This window comes from Scardinius erythrophthalmus, assembly GCF_964197995.2.
Source record: "Scardinius erythrophthalmus genome assembly, chromosome: 5".
Lineage (NCBI taxonomy): Eukaryota > Metazoa > Chordata > Actinopteri > Cypriniformes > Leuciscidae > Scardinius > Scardinius erythrophthalmus.
In genome coordinates, this window is record NC_138225.1 from 35105787 (window position 1) to 35118927 (window position 13141).

Sequence of the window (13141 nt, forward strand, 5' to 3'; positions counted from 1 at the left end):
CGTTTTTCTGATAGCTCTGTCGTCAGTCAAACGAGTGGGAGACCTTCACGCGTTATCTGTTAACGCCGCGTGCCTCGAGTTCGGACCTAATGACTCCAAAGTCATTCTCAGACCGAGGCATGGGTACGTTCCAAAAATTTTGGGCACTCCCTTCAGAGCACAGGTCATTTCCCTCTCAGCCCTGCCGACGCACGCCAGCGAGGCCGATAGTAATCTCCTCTGCCCGGTCAGGGCGTTGAGAAACATTTCACGGTCCGCCGCTTTCAGGCGCTCGGATCAGCTCTTTGTTTCGTTTGGTGGGCGCACCAAGGGTCTCGCCGCCTTGAAACACAGCCTGTCCAGATGGATAGTGGACGCTATTGCTGCTGCTTATGCGTCTAAAGACCTGCAGTGCCCATTGGGCGTTCGAGCTCATTCCACTAGAGGCATGGCCTCGTCGTGGGCATGGTCCAGCGGGATTCCCATTCATGACATTTGTGCAGCGGCAGGCTGGGCCTCCCCCTCCACGTTTGTTAGGTTTTACAACCTGGATGTTCCCGCCTTGCAGGCGAAAGTCTTATCAGTCTAAGTCTCGCGTATGCCAGCCCACTATCTGTGCGCGGGCTACGTTGTGTGATTTAGCTCTACTGGTTGAGCTGCACTATGCAGGGAATTGTCAGTTAGGACCGGCCGTGCCGCTCCTAACCCCCTAGTGTGTGCTTATGTACGGCGCTAGCCCTCTTCGGGCTGCCCGGCTCTCCGCTATCACGTTCCCCGGGCTCTCCCTGGGACTCATTCAGTGGATGCTGGGCGCGCACGGCGTTGACAAGGGCGTTCCCGTAGCGTAAGCAACTACGCAATACGAGAGAACCTCTCGTAAGAGAACGTTTCGGTTACTCACGTAACCTCTGTTCTCTCTAGAAGAGGGAACGAGTATTGCGTAGCCCGCCGTGCTCGCGCCACGAGCTCATTTCGCTTCATGCGACAGAAACCAGAGAAGCAGCCTCCGAGCCCTGTTTATATACGCTAAGCCACACCCCTTTTTCGCGGGCTGTGACGCATTAAGCGCGCCAAGCGCGCTCATTGGTCGTGACGTCACGCCAAGGGCTCAGCGGTAGGCTGCTGCAGTTGCCGCAGGGCAGCCAATGGGCACGCTAGTTAGCTTGCCCTAGGTCTGCAGGCTGCCGCACTGCGTTGACAAGATTATAAAAATTAAGGATAATTTTTGGCTTCAGTATCTCGAGAAAGAAAGGCTTTCCCCGTAGCGTAAGCAACTACGCAATACTCGTTCCCTCTTCTAGAGAGAACAGAGGTTACGCGAGTAACCGAAACGTTATACAAATAATCAATCTGCCCAAAAAAAAAAAAAAAACATGGTTACTACACTTTTACCACAATAAAACCCATGGTTAATTTTCATAAGGGTTTGGATTTGCTCATACAATCGTTTTCCAGTTGGCTGGCAGTGACAGCAAAACAATGCCTCTCCTAACTGTGTTTGACTCCGTATGTAAAGTATGCAAGTTGCAGACAACATCTATTTTCAACAGTAAGTGATTGGTTTCAATAAACTACATGTAGGTTGATATAGATATATATATATATATATATATATATATATATATATATATATATATATATATATATATTATTTAATGTAATACTAATGGGATTTAAATGGTGTTTGGTTATAGAAATGTGTTGGTGAAGTGTAGCCAGTTCTCCAGAGCAGAGAGAAGATCCAGGCAGGTCTGTGACACAACAGCACCTCACTCAGGACTACTGATGCGGTTTCAAAACAAGCCAAACTGCCTCAAAGAACACTGGACAGACCAATCTGTAAACCATTAACTAGACATTAAATCCTTAAAAGCATAGCTTATTAAAATTAGTTTTAATTTTTATTATAAAACTATTGTATTTTTTAAAATAATTATTACTAAAAAATGAAAATGTATTGTATATGCTTTTTGTAAATGCTAAAATGATTACTGAATATACTTAGTGACAAATGGGGGTGATGTGCATAACTAATTAAAACAGACAACCGGCAAAACTACATTTTTCTATAATTTAATATTTATAGTACATAAAAAAATAACTGAAAAACTGATTGACACATAAATACGTTCCTTTCCATTCATGCAGGACCGGTGGAAGAAAACAGCATCCAAATCACTCAGAACACCAGTTTCTTTTTAAGGGTACCTAAAAAATGGAATAGAAAAAAAAAAAAAAACATTCATTACCATGTGGGACACCATTTTCATTATACATGATCCTTATCCATTATATCTCAGTGTAATCTAAACAGAGCAACAATTTCCATTTATCTGTTGATCTTTATATGTTAAGCAGCACTGGAATTGATTATTCTGAACAAATAAGAATTTCCCTTGGAACACTGTCTGATATAAACAACACGGATATTTCCATTAAAGAAACCAACACGCTATCAGATGCATTTATCAAGTGTTTGTGCATGTTTTTTTCACCCTGTTCAATACTGTCACGTTTTCTCTTGATTCCAATCATCAGGTTTTCTTTTTCTTTCAGGACTTCTGTTGAGGAGTTTGGTCTGGGAAGCTGCGGTCCCGGGGTTGGTCCTGGCCTATTGCTGAAATACCTCAACTTCAAAGCCTGAAACGAAAGTATACATTCGTTCACTCTCTCGAAAGGTAGATTAGCTCTAAGCATTAAGATTAAGTTGATCAAACTGCAACCCGGTTATTGGCACCTGTGAAGCTGTAGTGCGTGTGCAGGGGTTAAAGGTGAATAACCCCTTCAGGAGCTCCAGAAGGTCATCGCCAGCTGCGCTGAAAATGTGCTCCAGTGGCGTGCCAGGAAATAGTTTAAATGACACATAGTCTGGGAGACTGGACATCCCCTGAAACAACAACCGGCAAATCAATGATTCTAACTCATTTAGACACACAGATTTCTCAAAGTCTCAAAGATTGGACATATGAAACATTAATGATGTGTCCTTTTATAGTATCTCAAGTAAATGCCCAGTCACACCAAGAACGATAAAGATATAGGTAGCACCTTATTTTACAGTCCTGTTCCCCATGTACATATTATGTACTTATAGTTATTACAATAACTAGGTACTTACCCTGAACCTACCCCTAAACCTAACCGTATAGTAGTTACCTTATATTAACCAGTACTTTCTTAGGTAACTACACTGTAAGTACATGCAAGTGCATAAAATAATCAAGGTATATTTTTAAAAATCATTCTAAATTTAAAAGGACAGCAGAGTCCAGACCACAACTATAATGATAACAAAAAATCAGATTTTTTTCACCTGATGAATGATAAAACATTGACAGCCAATCAGAATCTGTCTTGCTTTAAAGAGCTTGAGCATTGACAACATAACTGCACCTTAAAATAAACATGAGTGAGATGGTGTGGATGCTAAAATAGTTATCGTTATAGGTGTGAACAGGCCTTGATGCTTTGCTTTCACATGGAAATGAAGCTGAAGTAAAACGCTCTCATTACAACTCACAGGCCATGTGTCCTCTGTTGGTGTTCCCAAAGCTTCGAATATCTTCGTCAGCTGGTCCAAGTCTGAATCTCCAGCCAAAAATGGCAACTAAAATACAAGAACAAATCATTCTTAAAGTCACCATTAAATCAAAATGACCAATTCTTGGTTTTTTATGGTATATTGCAGTATTATGAATGATCTATCCCTGCACATTATTATGTTTTTTTTAAATTTCATGTTCATAATTTTTCATTTGGTTCCTCGTAATCTTTAACCATAATAACTTCCCCTCCCTCATGCAGCAACATCTCTTCTGTTCTCTGATGATGTGTTTACTGGTGCGAGGACAGGACAACCTGTCACTCACATGACATCACAGCAATAGCAAACCACAACAATCCAATCAATTCCCGATGGACAAAATCAAGTCCCGCCCCAAATTTTTTCTTCTTTAAGAAGCCGTTTTACTCGGATGTAACGTCAAAATAGAGAAGAACTATCGCAACTTCCATTTCATGCTGACTTTAAAATACATGTTAATGGTCTGATTGGTTTTCAAAAGAGCCAAATGGCTTTACAAACACTGTACAAAGATCCTCACCCTGAGTAAAAGCTCAGCAAGAATGCAGCCAACTGCCCACATGTCCACACCCACACCGTACATCCTGGCACCGAAGAGCAGCTCTGGGGCACGATACCATCTGAGAAGTACCACACAACATGAAAAAAAATCTAACAATAGCATAATAAAGAAGATCCAAGTAATATAGTAAATGTTAACATGTCAGAATTATCAGAGATTTCTACAAACCTTGTAACAACTTGATGTGTATACACTCTGTTCGGGCTTCCAAATGCTTTGGCTAAGCCAAAATCCGCAAGCTTTAGGACTCCATTCTCATCCAGTAGCAAATTATTGGGTTTCAAATCCTGAAAAAAAAATTATGATGACTGAAGGCACCAGTTTTATACAGGAACTTTAGTTTTGGTAGTTCAACACTACCATTCAAAAGTTTGGGGTTGTTAAGTTTTTCTTATGTTTTTGAAAAGTTTCCACCACTGATAAAAAAAAGGCTTTTGTTTGTCACAACTGTGAGATATAAAATCCGTATTGCCAAATATGAACTTGCAATTCTGAGAAATAATGTAAAAATTGCGAGAAAATGTCAATTGTGAGCTAACTTTCTTCTCAGAATCAGACTTCGTAACTTGCGATTGCGATTTTATTTCTCACAATAGTGAGTTTATGTAGTCAGAAAAGTCAGAATTGTGAGATGTAAACTCAAAAGTCAAATTTGTGTGAGAAAGATCGCAAAAAAACTTTTTTATTTATTTTATTCTGTGGTAGAAACAAGTTTCCTTTAGAAACAAGGCGACATTTATTTGCTAAAAAAAATTTAGAATAACTGTTTTTTTGTGTCTATTTAAAAAATTCTATTTGAATATATTATTAAATTTTGTTTATTCCTGTGATTACAAAGCTGAAATTTTCAGCATCATTACTCCAGTCTTCAGTGTCACATGATCCTTCAGAAATCATTCTAATATGCTGATTTGCTGTTCAATAAACATTTCTTATTATTATCAATTATGTAAACAGTTGTGCTGCTTAGTTTTTTTCCCCAGGATTTGTTTACGAGCAAAAGGTTTAAAAGAACAGCATTTATTTGAAATATAAATCTTTTGCAACATCAATTTATAAATGTTTTCAGTGTCACTTTTGATCAATTTAATGCATCTTTGCCTAACAAAAGTATGAATTTCTTTCTATAAAAAAAAAGACATAAATAAAAATCTTAAAGACCCCAAACTTTTGAACGCTAGTGTTCATAATTAAAACCAGAGCAGATTTCTCAGCGCCTCACCCTGTGCAGGATCCAATGATCATGCATGTATTCCAAACCTTGTAATGTCATTAGAATGTATGCCTTTATATTGGCTGGCGTCAACACGAGACTGGTGTCCTTTATGATCACCTGAAACAGACCATAATACAACAATGTATTTATATTATTCATTGTAATAGCACTGATCAAACAAATGATAGCGCTGAAAAACATAATGCTTGTTATTTTGTTGACATTGACTTTTATTCTGAATGGTTTTGCTCTGTGATAAGTTTGTTGTTAAAACTACTGAAATGAACAATATTAGTCCAAGTGCATTCCTCTGCCGTCACCTCGAGATCTGTCTCCATGAAGTCAAAGACAAGACTGATATTGGATTTGTGTCCAAAAGCATCCAGGAGCTGAAAGCAAAAACGGGTTCATTGATGTCAGTATTATGCCATAATTAACAGCAGCACATCACAGATTTATATGCATATAGATATGACTTACACCAATAATGTTGGGATGACTGAGCTCTTGCAACAACTTAATCTCTCGAAGAGCTGTTCTGTTGATGCCTGGAGAACAGAAGAAAATATGTAAGACTCAAATTAAACTGGTGTGTGTGTGTGTGTGTGTGTGTGTGTATATATATATATATATATATATATATATATATATATATATATATATATATATATATATTAAAGATTAAGATTGATCCAAAGCGCACCATCTTTCGCCTCGGTTCTGTGTCCCACTTTTATCTGTAAAAAAGAAGTTCATTGTTTGACATGATGGTACTGAAGAATGATAAAAACAAAACAAAATGGAAACTCTGTACAATAAGGTCTCATTTGTTAACATTAGTTAATTGCCATCTAACAATGAGCAGCACTTTTTTAAAACATTTATTATTTTTTGTTAATAAAAATATAATTGTTCATTGTGTTCATGTTAGTTCACAGTGCATTAACATTCATGTATTAGTAAATGTTACAGTTAACATTAATTAAGATTATAAATACAGCATTGTTTATTATTAGTTTATGTTAACTAGTGTTAACACATGAAACTTTAGTGTTAAGTGTTACCAACACAATCTATAATAAAATATTCAAATACCCAATGCAAAATAACAAGCGAAATATGATCAAAAGTGATGGTTTTGCCGCAATAATGGGAAGTGTCTTACCTTTTTAATAGCAACAATGGTGTTTGTGGTTTTGTCTCTTGCCTTGTACACAGTTGCAAACTGCAAAATAATGGTACAACATTATCTGTGAGCTGCAGGACACGTTGATAAAACTGAAGATTAATATGCAGCTGCTGCAGATGCAGACTGTCCTGTTCTATTCGACCGAACAACAGCTCAGAAATATCAAAGTTATGTCGTTTACCTGTCCTTCACCCAGAAAGTCCAGCTTTTCATAGCGCTTCGATCTAGACTTTACATCTAATGACATGATATCAACCGCAAAACTGTTCTTTGTGAAAGCAAACTTCGTCCTCTATTAAAGAGCACCTTACACTTCCGGGTCAAATAAAAGTCCCACAAGTGGAAACGGACATTTAAAATGTTAAACAGCTTGGATGTGTTTAATAGCCAATATATTTTTTTTGCTGCATGGTTTGTTCATCATATTTTAATAACATAATATTCATTTTGATAATTTAGTTATTAAATAAAAAAACAAATAAAATCGTTTTTATATGGTTAAAATGTTGTGACTAATATTACAGAATATATAATAAACGGACAATGATTTTAGGCAGTATTTTAATTTCAAGTTTGTACAGAAGACCCTTTTGCCATTTTGCAGTTTATCAAGGGCGCCGACCCTCACAGAGAATCACTGATATAAAGACCTCTGTTAGAAAATATTATCAGCGAGAGTCTATTGACGAATTGTTTCAAAAGCAAATCCTTAATTATAAATCCAATTTCCTTGCTTGCCTTAATGACACATTTAATTTTAAATGGTTGCTTTCATAATTTAAACGCAAATCGATGTTGCGCATTACGACATTAACAGACACATTCCTGCAGAGGGCGCTGTTGTCAAAGCAAAAACACGCTCGAGCGTCTCTTTTCATTTACACTACATGCCTAGGCCTATTTACTAGAAACTACATATTAATAGATTAGTATAGAATTTAAATAATTCATAATCTAATCTAAATAATGTCCCGTTATGTGTGAATATCGAGTGAAATATTATTTTCTCCTGTTTCTTTGCATTAGGCTATTTTTTTCTTTCTCTCGCAATATAGGATATGTATAGGGAATTTTTTAACACATAATTTTACATGTCTGAACGGCTGATTCCAATGAGGATATGTTCTTCCATTTTTGTACATTTGTAGAAGTGGTCTGCCTTCAGTGGTCTTATAATTCTTCTAATTAATTCAGTATTCTATTTGTATTAGCCTATTCTATTCAGATACAAACACAGAATTCAACACTGTCAGCAACAGGCACAACAAAGCCTATTTCGATTTTAGCTCACAGTGAATATTCAACCAGTCCAGCAGTGAAAGCCTTTAATTAATACAATCAATATGGATCTTCACAAAGAATTTTAATATATTGATCATTCCAGTGCGTTTAGGTAGAGCAGTTTAACAGACTGTCTAGTGTAATTATTACACAATTGTTCTTCTAAAACATATCCCCTCAATACCTTTTTGTTTGACTTGTTTACTTTACGCCTTCTGTCTCCATCAGAAGTTTCCCATCTCAACAGGAAGTGGTTAGCGCAAGCTGTTCTTATGAAGACGCCCACTTCCTTTGACTTTGATAAACACATTTGTGGTTGTGTGCACTAACCCCATCAGATAAATTTTCTTAACTGCAGCTAAACCCAATGTCCTCAAATTACAGAATGACTTCTGATTGTTTTACAATGAAAATATAGCATCCAGTACAGTGAAGTACTGAGTTTTTTTGATAGGTGAGAATAAAATCTAATAGTTAAATGATGTTGAACTAGTCATTCATTTGCTTGAGAAACATCAGAGACTCATTTTGTATCAGCTGCATCAGACTGGCCTCATTTGAAATGAGTGATGCAGCACATTTGTTTTCTTTATGTGCTTTGATTATAAAGCAAAATATCTGGAACCAAACAAAAAAAGTCATTGGAAACGAATATGTATGTGCACGCATTTATTGAAAGCAGCAATGAATACCGGATATAACACATATAGGTCCATTGTCACCACAAGTTTAAGTCATCGTCTTCTCTGCGGAGCGTATGATTGTTCATTTCAAATCTTCTAGATTTAATGATGAGAAACTACAATGTGAAGAATAGGTGAGCAAGGTTAGATAATAGTGAAACTGCAAATTAAAGCCATTAAAAAGGTTTTGTCATGGGCTGATATTGCCATCTGTAGTTATTTTTTTACAATCCAAATCTAGTTTGTGAAACCTTTAACCATATAGTTAACAAGTCACTACTGAAAATGAAATTATGCAAACTGTTTTATGTCCAAGTTGTTCCAAGACATTTGCTTATAATGTCAAAACTCATCTTAATAAGGTTAAAAATATACATTTCTCAAAAGCATAAAATAAGCTGCATGGCAACTTGCTCACAGTCTTATAGAGGTTTCAATCTTTAAAATATCTATTTACAAGCTACTACAAGACTTTAGCAGCATAAAGACACAATCCTGGACATGTTCTGCAACCAAAAGCTGTATTGCTTCTTGAGACTATGCGACATGTCTGCTCAAGTGCATGCGGAAGAACTAACAATAAAACCACATATTAGTGTGAGAAACAAACTGCAAATGAAAACCTCTCACCTACTGCTCTCTTCACAGATCTGAGGACTAACATGCGGTCTTTGTGTCTTTAAGACAAGAAATGGTCTACTACATGCAGTAGGCCTATTCATTATGATTCAGGCCTGAGACCGGCAATATCTTGGTCACAATATAGGCTAATTTTCATTATTCATAATGGGGGTTATATGCAAAAGAATGCCATATTCTGTAAAACAGGTCGCTCCTTAGCTAAAAGTCCATAGATGACGAACATGAATTATATATATATATAAGACTTTCGTTCAACTTCGGAGCACAAATGAAGATCTTTCTGATTAAATTAAATGAAACGCGCGTTCACGAGAGCATCACATTCACAACGCATGCGACGAGAGCGCTTCATAAAATTGAGGTTAAACCACTGCAGTCGGTTACTTTAATTATTAATTATTACTTTTAATGAATTATTCTACCTTTATGGGGCTTGAAAGTGGTAGTTGCATGGCTGTCAACGAAGGGACAGAAAGCTCTCAGATTTCATCAAAAAGATCTTCATTTGTGTTCTGAAGATGAACGAACGAAGCTTCATCTTCGATAGCTCTTTGATACCAATCTTTCATTTGAAAGCCATTTCTAACATCTGTAAAACCGCATTCTTCCATCTTGAAAATATATCTAAATTACGACCTATGCTTTCAATGAAAAATGCGGAACAGTTAGTTCATGCGTTCCTGACCTCAAGGCTAGATTATTGTAATGCTTTACTGGGTGGTTGCCCTGCACGCTTAATAAACAAACTACAGCTAGTTCAAAACGCAGCAGCTCGAGTTCTTACCAGAACCAGGAAGTATGACCATATTAGCCCCATTCTGTCAACACTGCATTGGCTCCCTATTAAACATTGTATAAATTTTAAAATATTGCTGATCACTTACAAAGCACTAAATGGTTTAGCTACTTGAGCGAGCTCTTAAAGAATTATAGTCCTTCACGTCTACTGCGATCTCAAAATTCTGGCCAGTTGATAATACCTATCAAAATCGACTGCTGGCGGAGTGACGGTAGATCCTTTTCCTATTTAGCAACTTTGGAACAGTCTTTCTAACATTGTCCGGGAAGCAGACACACTCTGTCAGTTCAAACTTAAAAACGCATCTCTTTTACCTGGCATTCATATAGAACAATATAAATTTCTATTATTCAAATCAGTTAAATGATTATTAGGCTGCATAGATTGGGTCAGCCGGAACTGGGAACACTTCCTATAACACCTGATGTACTCGTTACATCATAGGAAGAATTGCATCTACGCTAATGTTAGTCTTTCTGTTCATTCCGAGGTTTACTGAAGTCAGCCGGATCCGGGCCGTATCCAGACCAGATGGTGGACCTGCGCCTGGAGTCCTGGACCCATCCACGACGCATCCCTGTAGTGCCAGCCTCATCAGCCCTGTGAAGGCCTCATCGACACGACAGCCATCGGCACTGATCCTCAGCGAACTCGTCTCCATACTGGCGTGACTCCGACTTCCAACCAGATGAAACTGGATAATATTCGGAATGTTCTGATCCAATCTGACTTCTGGCCTGTAATGCTGCCTGAATCATAATCATACACTGTTTGCTCGTTGGCCAGAGGAGAACTGGCCTGACAGAGCCTGGTTTCTCCCAAGGCTTTTATCTCCATTCTGTCACCTGATGGAGTTTTGGTTCCTTGCCACTGTTGCCTTGGCTTTTGGCTTGCTTAGTTGAGGACATTTAATATTCAACAATATTACTGATCTGCCTTACTTAAGGTGGATGGTGATGCAATTTTCTTCTAGAAACAAACTTTGTTGTGTTATTTTCATGTTATCACTGTGAAGCTGCTTTGATAAAAATAAAGGCTATATAAATAAAGGTGACTTGACTTTAAAAGACATGAGGGTGCTTCGCATGCTATCGGAAATGTCATACTTCCCACTGTTGCATTAAGTGCTTTGTGTTGGAAACAACAGGAATATGGAGGACACCAGGTTTATTCTTGCTTATTTATTGGGAAAATCCTATTAAAGGCAAAATTATATTTAGCACCCCATTCATTGACAACCATAAATATTCACCACGCAATAGGCTAGTCAGCTTGCTGAAGATTCTGGAATTTCGGTCAAATACAGGCGGTCATTTTCGCTGTGTAAAACATAATACGCTTCAAATGATTACATGTAAATGCACTGCTTTAACGACAAGTCGATGTAGCTGTTGTGGAAAAACCTAATAAATAGGCTACCAGTCACAGCAGCAATCGTTCTCCCCTTCGCCATATTTAAAGTTAAGGGTAAGCCCAACTCGGGAACTTGGGTATCAAAATAATCACAGAGCTTCCCAGTGGTAAATACAATCTGAGAGGGTGATTTTGTCCAATTTTTAACTATGAAACCGATTTTGGGGTGAACAAACCCTTTAACCCTTTCTCCGATAAGCGGATGCAATGAGACCTGTTTTCCTGCTTGTTCATGTGACGTTCGGCATAAAGCCGAAAAACAGAGTAGTCCATATGCACATCACACAAACCTCTAAACTCTTTACATGTGGTATCCATGGCAACCTTGAATTGAATCTCTTTGAATAATCGACAGCTTCATTGATTTTCAAGGTTGACCAATGAGAACTATTTACTAACACAGTCGAGACATTGATTGGCCGTCAAGGGAGCAGATGCTGACCTCTATATTGAAGAGGTCTCAGAGAGTCATTACATTCTCTCTCAATCAATACACAGCTCAGATGTAAACACCCATCCTGTCTAAAGGCCAAAAGAGGTGAATAATGTGGGGGATGAGTGATGACAGTTCACTTCACAACTAAAAATGCTTTCTTTAAATCAAATATAGCCTTAGTATTTGCTGCTTTTTACTTTTATATGCAAGTTGGCAAGCTGTGTGAAGTGAACGAATATTTTGGTCTGCCAAATATAGTCGTTTTGAGAGAAAAGAATAAAATAAAAAGGGTGTATGTGAGCTGCTAAATCTATAACAATTTGGATTGCATGATATATAATGAATTTGCTCACTGATTATAAAGATGAACAAGTTATAGGCTACTAAATGGATGGATGTTGAAAATCAATTAGTGTTTGCTTAAACATAAAGAAACCAACAATGAAAATGTCAAGGACAAATGAAGATTTATATGATAGTAGCTAAATATATATAATACCTGAGAAGAAGAATTGACATAAAAATAAGGACTTATTACACTTTAAGTAAGTAAGTAAGTAAGTAAGTAAGTAAGTAGGTAAATAAATAAATAAATAAATAAATAAATAAAGTTTTATGGTACAAGCAAACAGATAAAATTATACATTTTTTTAAGATAGAAGGAAACAGAAATACAATTAATTGTTTTACACTACAAATAAATAAATAAAAATAAATAAACATTTTGCGCTACAAGCAAACATAAATAAATAAATAAATAAATAAATAAATAAATATTTTACACTATAAGCAAACAGATACAAATAAATAAATCCATATTTTGAGCTACAAGCAGGCATAATTCAAAAAAATGTAAATAAATAAATAAATAAATAAATAATTAATCGTTTTATGGTACAAGCAAACAAAAAAATACATATTTTAAGATACAGGCAAACAGAAAGAAATAATTAATTAATTCATTAAAAAAACTTTTACAATACAAATAAATAAATAAATAAATAAATAAATAAATAAATAAATACAAATAAATAAATATTTGGTGTTACAAGCAAACATAAATAAATAAATATTTTGGACTAAACGCAAACAGATCAAATAAATCAATCCACATTTTGTGCTACAAGCATATAGATAAATACAAATAAATTAGTATATACATATTTTGAGCTACAAGCAAACAGAAAATTAATCAATAATTAATTGATAATAATTAATCATTAATTCATAAACGTTTGTGCTACAAATAACCAAATGATTAAAAACAAATAAATATGTTGTGCTACAGCCAGGCAAACAAATAAATAAATAAACAGATACTTTGCGCTACAAGTAGAGGGCGCCGTAGAGCAGTCAGC

The 13141-nt window shown here is 36.4% G+C and overlaps 1 protein-coding gene across 1 annotated transcript; it reads right to left on the bottom strand.

Moving 5' to 3' along the window:
• Positions 1-2031: 2031 nt before the first annotated feature.
• Positions 2032-6846, bottom strand: cdk7 (cyclin-dependent kinase 7). The gene is made up of 12 exons (XM_081365420.1): positions 6711-6846; positions 6506-6565; positions 6044-6077; positions 5821-5888; positions 5661-5729; positions 5347-5457; positions 4293-4411; positions 4083-4182; positions 3500-3586; positions 2717-2866; positions 2475-2619; positions 2032-2187 (listed from the first exon to the last, which is right to left on the bottom strand). The coding sequence occupies exons 1-12, from the start codon at positions 6774-6776 to the stop codon at positions 2159-2161; spliced, it is 1038 nt and encodes a 345-aa protein (XP_081221546.1). The 5' UTR covers positions 6777-6846; the 3' UTR covers positions 2032-2158.
• Between the last annotated feature and the right edge of the window lie 6295 nt (positions 6847-13141).